The sequence below is a fragment of the Bacillus rossius genome, chromosome 11 (assembly GCF_032445375.1).
Source record: "Bacillus rossius redtenbacheri isolate Brsri chromosome 11, Brsri_v3, whole genome shotgun sequence".
NCBI lineage: Eukaryota > Metazoa > Arthropoda > Insecta > Phasmatodea > Bacillidae > Bacillus > Bacillus rossius.
The window spans coordinates 11185466-11193621 of record NC_086338.1 but is presented as its reverse complement, the minus strand read 5'-3'; the positions used below and the strand labels follow the sequence as shown (position 1 = coordinate 11193621).

The 8156-nt window shown below is 39.4% G+C and overlaps 1 protein-coding gene across 1 annotated transcript; it reads left to right on the top strand.

Annotated features, from left to right (window-relative positions):
• Positions 1-212: 212 nt before the first annotated feature.
• Positions 213-7007, top strand: LOC134536635 (uncharacterized). Its single transcript, XM_063376437.1, has 2 exons — positions 213-3042; positions 5488-7007. Exons 1-2 carry the CDS (start codon positions 2868-2870, stop codon positions 6258-6260), a joined length of 948 nt encoding a protein of 315 aa, XP_063232507.1. The 5' UTR covers positions 213-2867; the 3' UTR covers positions 6261-7007.
• The last annotated feature ends 1149 nt before the right edge of the window (positions 7008-8156 follow it).

Genomic DNA, 8156 nt, shown 5'->3' with positions numbered 1-8156 from the left:
GATCATAATTTGAAAACTGTATTTCATACATCAAAACTACTGTAGACTTAATGAATATCTTAGTAACTCTAAATGCATAGACACCACATTTGTAGTAGGCCTACCTGTCTAGAAAATAAATTTTTCTACTTGTGGAGATTGTAGGCATCTTAACTGTATCAGATCAATTGGCCTACTGGCTATAAAACCAAAACTAATGTTGATTAATTAACTAGCAATATATTTTGATTTAATAATGTATATAAACATATACATATATATGTAACATGTGTAGGTAATATATTTATTTAATTGTGTTTTTTGCCGCACATGCAGATAAATAATAAACTTATTAGCACTGTAATGGAAAATTATAACTTCTTTGTAATTTATAACAGTGTTCCAGAAAATAACAATTACATTTTATGTTTTAAGCATAATATGTACAAACAAGAAGTCACTTACCTTGAAGTCATTACAATAATCCAACACATGAAATTTCCGTATAAACCTACAATCTTTAAACCACGTGCTTGGCGGATTTAAAATATTTCGCGGTTGTTTGTTAGCTGTTTTCAACCAATAGCAGAGTCGCCAACAGCAAAATTCAGCATGTCCCCCTTGTATCTTTCTTGTAAATTACAACATTCATAACAAAATATATTTTTCACACACCTAATGCTCATTCAAGAATACCGCATTTGCATATTGTATTTACATTTTATATCTATGAGAATTGTTATGTTCATGCCTACTACAGGTTATACATCTATGTAATTTGTACCACAAAAAAAGACAGTTGTCACCATGAATCACCTTAAGTGAATGGTAAAAAACTGGCTTAATGTTTTGAAACTGTTGAGACAATAGCTACAATACAATAGTTCTAAACATACAACCTAATTGTTTACACAAAAAAATATTCACCTTACATATTTAAACATACAAAAATAAATATATTCATACAACTATTTCAGATTCAGTATAACAAATTATTTCGTTTCGAACACTCTTGATAAATAATACGATGCAAATAATGAAACTAATGTTAATACATCAAAACAAAAAATAAAAATAAACAGAGCTGCTCGATACTAATAGTAAACTATCAGCACACAAAATAACATGTAGAGTGAAACAAACCTTTTTCGTATATCTTTTAAAACAATGCACAATGAGATACGGCCCATAATAATATAATATAAGTGCAAAGTTATAAGACACTGCATGTTAGTTACACTGTTACATTATATTGATTTAAGTATTTCACAGCATACACAAACATAAGGTTTTTTTTCTGTTGGCACGGAAACTGGCAACTGGGCACTTGTCTGTCTAACTGTATCATTTCAAACATCTTTTGTCAAACTAGTACGCCAATTTTCTGTTTCAATTGTTTATTGGACTAGATAACAAAAATCGATAGGCCTAACTGTAATCTTTATGAAAGAATTTTTGTTGTAAATTTTCTTCTTTAAAAATGGGAATTTACCTGTACTGTTTGTGGTAATTTTGGCTTACATGTAAGGTTATTGTCCATCATTTGTTTACAGTGTATTATCGGGTTCTCTGATTTCCATATTCCTAGGATAACGTGGATCTATTATTTCCGGTAGAAGGCACGTCATGTAAAACTGTGTCAGTTTGTTGATCATTTTTTCTTTCCAGAAACTGTTCTCTCTTTCAATTAGTTGCACTAGTAATCCATGTGGTGTCTAAAGGACGAAATAACAGAACTTACGATTGGTAATATTGTAACGGCCGAAAATACTGTAGAATACCAGGGAAAGCTTTTTTGTTTTTTTAATAGCTAGCCAGACAATCAGGAACAGCGGGACACGATGAGGAAATGACAAACGCAACAGGAAACATTGAAGGACAGGTGAAGCGGGAGTTGCGGACACAATGTTTGCGAACGATAGCATATCATGGCCGCGGAAACAAACAGGGGGGTTGCCACTCGCGCACCGCGGACGCGACCTTGGTCACAGCGTAGCGAAACTCGGTCTTAGGCACAGGGAAGGAGGGGGAGTGAGTAATGACGTCAGAAGCGGCGCCAAAGCGGAACTGTTTATGTTATTAACAAACACACGCAAACAGGGTCAGGACGGGCTTCATATACCGGGAGATTTTATTCGAGAAGGGAGAGTCACAGAGTCAGTGGGATACCATGCTACTCCGCCGCCGAGACGACGATGGTTCAATACTAGACAGCAGCACAACGGCCTTAGGCCCATGTAGCTGGTAATAGTTGGTATCTCTCTCTCATTTCAAAAACTAAGAATACGCATTTCAACAATAACTCGGGAGACATTATGAATAATAAATTAATTTTAAACCGTCACGTAACTTGGGACAAATTAGTCTGCAACAGTTGGTAACAAATGAATAACGAGACAAATGAGGTTAAGATTAAGCTCTAGGAAATGGCCGACAGCACGGTTTATTTATTAACGACAGTATCCCTGATAGGAATGACTATGGTTCAGTAATTATGTGTTAGTAATAGAAGGTACTTTTAAAAAGACAGAAAGTAGAGAATTAATATGTGTGTTGAATAAACTGTTAGTTGAACTTGCTGAAATAAACCTGTTCTTGTGGAAACGTTCACCCTTAGGGCCCTGACACACGAGCGACCGAGTCGCGCGACTGAGACGCGCGACTCGGTCGCCGGGAAATCGCTTGCCATAAGATAGCATGGGCGTGGGTGAGAACCTGGCACACGGGCGACTGAGCGCGTCTCCATCGCGCGTCTGTCGCCAGCAGACGCGAATCCCCGCGACAGATCGCGGCGACCAGTCGTGCGGGAGCCTTGCACACGGGCGACTTTTAGCCGCGCGTCCGAGCGACTGTCGGTCAGTATCTGGTTGTATGTGCTGGCGAGGAAGATGGCGTTCGATTGTGACCGTTTTATAATCGAAATAGAATCAAGGCCAGCTATTTGGGATTCCAGATGTGATGAGTATGCTAACAAATGCAAAAAGGGAAAGGCATGGGAAGAGGTGTGCGATATGTTCGTTGAGAACTTCAAAGCCATGGATAGCGTCCATAAAAATAAAGCAGGTAAGTGTAATTTATAAATATAAGTGGTTAGTGGTGATCTGAATATTTCGTGCAGCCCTGCATTCACTTTATTTGTTTCAAATGTATTATAAACATAATTGTTCTACGTGAAGCCTATTTACTAGACAGAGTATTGCAATAATTTTATAAAACTTATAAAACGAATATAATATTTTTTTTCATTATTCCTTTATAGAAACGTTACTACGTTTTTAAATGATTTACAATCGTGAAGATTACTGTTCAAAATATTTACATTATTGTCGAAACTGTTTGGATGTGCCCGCTGCATTTTCGTATCGGGTGTTCTCTTCAAACGTCCGTTTAAGTATTCATATTACCACGAACCACCTGATATTGGCAATAATTACAACACATGTGAAATATTGTATAGTTAATATATCTCTTAACAACAAACAGGTGTGAAATTTTAACAGTTCGTGTTATTCTTCCCTCATAAAATACAAAACCACTGTGCGTGCATGTGAGTCATTGCCAATGTAAATAAATTAGCTATTAATGGAAGGGTTTGTTTTCAAATTACATTGCAGTATTTTGCTTCTACGCGGAATTCATTGTAACTTACGCTTATGTCTAATGTTTACGATAAACATAGAAATACAAGTAAAATACGATATAATATTGTTACGAACGTGGGAACGATAGGGTTCGAAAGGATAGCCCCTTTTTTTAATTAATTATCACTATTTTTATTGGTGCTACTATTTACAGTTTTATTTACAAGTTATCCTGGCTTGATATAGGCTCGAAATAAAGAAAGTCTCTCTCAGTCCGTCACAGTCTTACCGCAGCCACAGATCGCCGTAAAGTGTCCGCCGATGTCACACAGGGCACTTGCTGGCTTCGCCGATGTTATACACTCTCTTCCCAGAAGTCGCCCGGTCTTCGCCGCCTCGTCGCACAGGTCTTCGCCTCTCCACACTGCGCCAGACGCGCCACACAATTATCTGCTCTGATGCAACCGCCCCCTGCTGATATAGAGGTCGGCCTTACATTTAGAACCTTCGAGATGCTCTTTGACATTGCGCAACTAGGGACGTCCAGGATTACGTGCTGGGGCCGGCGACGATGTCGGAGAACATTCAAGAACCGTTCCATTGACCGACCAGGTGCAGCCAGGTCATTAGCGCAGGCAGGGCGAGGGTGAAGGGGGGGCAGGCAGGCCGCGTGTCATCAAGATAAAGATAAGGCACGCGCGGCGCTAATCTGTTTCCGAGAAGAGCATCGCTCCGTCCCCACTGCGACTGGGCTTGCACGTAACAATATAATTAAAAGTAGCGTAACAACTAACATAATTCCAAAGTGAACACATTTTCGCATACGGAAATTTTGTTTTCTCTATATTTTGTTTATGCCACAAAATTCACCATGGCTACTGTCCAATGTAACGGTTATACGGTTATAACTATTACGTTGTTGAATGTGACACCTCTATAAAAGTTAAATTTCACTAGTATTGTTCACTCTTCAAAGCAAAAAATATTGCCTTGGCACTGACCCTTGTTCACTAGAAAAGTAATTGGAAAACTTTTCTCGGATTGTTAAAGCTGATCGTGTATTTCCTGGTCGTGTAAGCGGCTCCCCTTCATCTAGTCCCACGACGTTCAGAGTGCTGTCAAATTCAACACCATCCCTTTCTCTAACAAAATTGTGTAAAATACAACATGCTTTCACTATAGTTTCTGCGTTTTCAATTTTCACGTCCAATGGCCTGTGAAAGATACGCCACTTATTTGTAAGTATGCCGAAAGTGCATTCGATGTAACGTCTGGCTCGTGACAGCCTGTAGTTAAATATTTTCTTTTTTTGAGTAAGATTTTTCCCACCATAAGGCCTCTGCATGTGAGTTGAAAGAGCAAATGCTTCGTCACCTACGAAGGTAAAGGGAAGTGGCTCTCCATTTTCAACTATTGGCCTATCACTTGGGATGTTCAACGTATTATCCTTCATCTTCTGAAACAGCTCACTGTTTTTATATATTGCTGAGTCTGATGATTTTCCATAAGAACCAACATCAACAAATAAAAACCTATAATTAGAGTCGCATAATGCTAACAACACCATGGAAAAATATTTCTTGTAGGAAAAATAGGTTGACCCACTTTTAGCAGGTTGAATAAGCCTTACATGCTTGCCATCTATTGCTCCTAAACAGTTTGGGAAATTTGCACGTGTTCCAAAACCGTCAGCAATCTTCAGCCAGTCCTCTTGCATTAACTGCGGGAAACATGCTTCATGTAAAAGCCGCCATATTGTTTCACACACTTCAATAACAATCTTGCGACATGTGGAAATTCCACAACGGAATGTGTAATGCAATTCTGTGAACGAACATCCTGTAGCAAGGTACCTGCAAAAAAAAAAAAAAAAACACACACACTAAAAATATGCACCTTACATTATTGTTTTTTTTTTTTTTTTCAGCTGCAGATCTGCAACGGAAATGGAAGAATCTACGTGACTGTTTCAGAAGAGAACTGGCTAAACAGAGGAATTGTAAATCAGGTTCTGCAGCAGATGGCAGGAAACAATATATATATTTCCAGCAGTTAACTTTCCTATTGCCAGTATGCGACACCAAACCTACAACAGAAGAATCTCCAGACTTGCACACGCAAGCCACACCCGCAGCAGCTACATCTACGGCACCTACTTCTCTTAAAAGAAAAAAACCGTCACCAGAAACAGAAGAACTTGAGCTACTTCAGTCGCTTAGAAGAAATATGGAAAAACGACATGCAGGTAGAGAAGAAGAAGACAGTGACAGGCATTTCTTGTTGAGTCTTTTGCCGTACTTCAAACGTCTGCCAGACGATATGAAACTTGAAGTTCAAAGCGACTTTTTAAACACCTTAAGAAGGTACAATCAGGTGTCAATTTCTGGTCATCGATGTCCTTCTCAGACTTCTGTCTACCCTCATTCTTCTCCATCAGTGATCACAGGCCCATCATTTGTTTCGCTTCCATACCCTAGTAGTAATACAAGTACCTCTGGAGTACGCAACCAACAATTTACACCCACCATCAGTCAGTCTTACAACTACGGGTCTCATTCAACTTCAGAAACATCGCAGTTAATGAGTCAACCCCAGCAGCCGCTGCAATGCCACGCCTTATCACCAATGTCACCAGCAGCTTCCTCATCAGTATCTCTCCAGTCTGATACGTCAAGTATTTGTGAAGACTATTTTAACTGATACCTAATAAATTATAAGACATGTGACCTTCATGGAAAGAGCAGTTTCAGTGAATAACAAATAAATATGTTATCTAACAATTTTCTTCTAAATTTATGAAAGAATTTATTTTCGTGTGCAAAACGATAAACATTTATGTGTTGGATCTTTGAGACAATATCGTGTCACGTAATAATAAATGTTACTTATTTGGGGTATGTTCAGAAAATGTTTTTTTTTAATAATATGATAATAAATGCTTCAACTATACCCTTAAAATACATGTAACTGTCTAATTAAATTATAATTTCAGCCGTAGCCAAACACATTTCACTCCTGTGTTCCTTGTACAACTATGAAATGAACTATTTGTCTGCTTATACAAGTGTACCCACCTTAATGTAATTGCAAGTCTCTCTTCAGCAGGGATACTTCTTCTCATACTTGTGTCAACTTTTTCAATGTGAATTTTCAGTACATCCAGAAGATCCGAGAAAGTACTCCGAGACATTCTGAAATAGTTAAAATATTTCGAATTGTCTTCTTTTAGCTCACTCATAATCGTATAAAACTGGCCCCTTGCTAAGCGGTCTGCAGTTATTGGGTGCATCCATAGTACACATTGCCTGCGACGACGCCGGCGCCGACGGCAACGACGCCTTAGGACAATGCCAAGAACTGTTTCTTCGTCGGTGTCCATATTCACAGTGAAGAGTGTGTCGCGTGAACCTGGCACACGAGCGTCTCGGTCGCGCGGCTGAGTCGCTCTACTCGGTCGCTTGGACGCTCGACTGCAGTCGCGCGTCTCAGTCGCGCGACCGAGACGCTCGTGTGCCAGGGCCCTTAACCTCTTTATTTTTGAAATTTTTGGCAACTAGGGACTCGTCACCCTAACTTAAGGACTGTTTAAGAAAAAACACGAGTGGTGGAACCGCCCCCAGAACCTGATACTCATGACAGAGCCGTCACGATATCAGGAACACAGACGATCCCGGTAGATTCACTTCCATTCCCTTTCCCCATCATCCTTCACGATTCATTTCATTATCAACTTTTCATGTTCATATTCCCTTCATTTCCATCTTTACGGTCGACACTGATAAGAGTAAGTCGACGGCCGTAACAATATGCAGTTGTCCCTGCACTTGGTGCATATAAGCATGTCCTTTCTTCAGAAACATTTTACCATCCACAATCTTACAAAATGTTACTTTTTTCTGTTCCACTGCTTCTTGTGGAGACATTCTGGCAGCTACAGCAGGACATTTTACTTCAAGGATACCATCATCGCCAACAAGACCGTCAGGTGTTGCTGCCAGCCATGGGTGTTCCTTATCGATGAATAAGCCACAGCGAGCCACCTTTTTACCAAAGTTCAATTCAAAATCCTGAATGGCGCTATGCTCATTTTCCAATTCATACCTTGTGGCTGCCATCCCAGAAAACCTATTGTACAAATATATTGACAACGGATATTGCTCGCTTAGTGGATTTCTTCATGTTACATATTCTACGGAAATTTGATGCTGTCAGTCGCTTGATTCTTTCTGATTTACAGAGAACAGAATCATTTTGCCCCTTGGTAGCGATTTGTAGATTTTCTCGTTCCTCATCCGTTTTACAAAGACTAGTGAGAAATTCCTGTTTCTGTCTGGCATATTCGTCTGGTTCCATGTCAGGCATGCGTTGTTCTGCACAGCCATAATCCTTGTCAGGACTTGTCACATACAACTTTCTGTGCTTAAATGTGTGTGGGTTTGTCAGCCTCCTGAGCTTTCTTTTCTCTGATGAACGTTCCTTGCGTTGAATGTGAGCTTTAGTGATGTTTCCAGGACTACTGTTTGTTAAACCTTTATGGATAAAGGACTGTATTTGAGGACCTGAATTAAAAGAAATTACAGAGAGCTCGCTTTTTGT

Coding starts and splice junctions, on each gene's coding strand:
- LOC134536635 (XM_063376437.1), top strand. CDS start 2,868: ATGGCGTTCGATTGTGACCGTTTTATAATCGAAATAGAATCAAGGCCA. Junction 3,043..5,487: donor CGTCCATAAAAATAAAGCAG/GTAAGTGTAATT, acceptor TTTTTTTTTCAG/CTGCAGATCTGCAACGGAAA.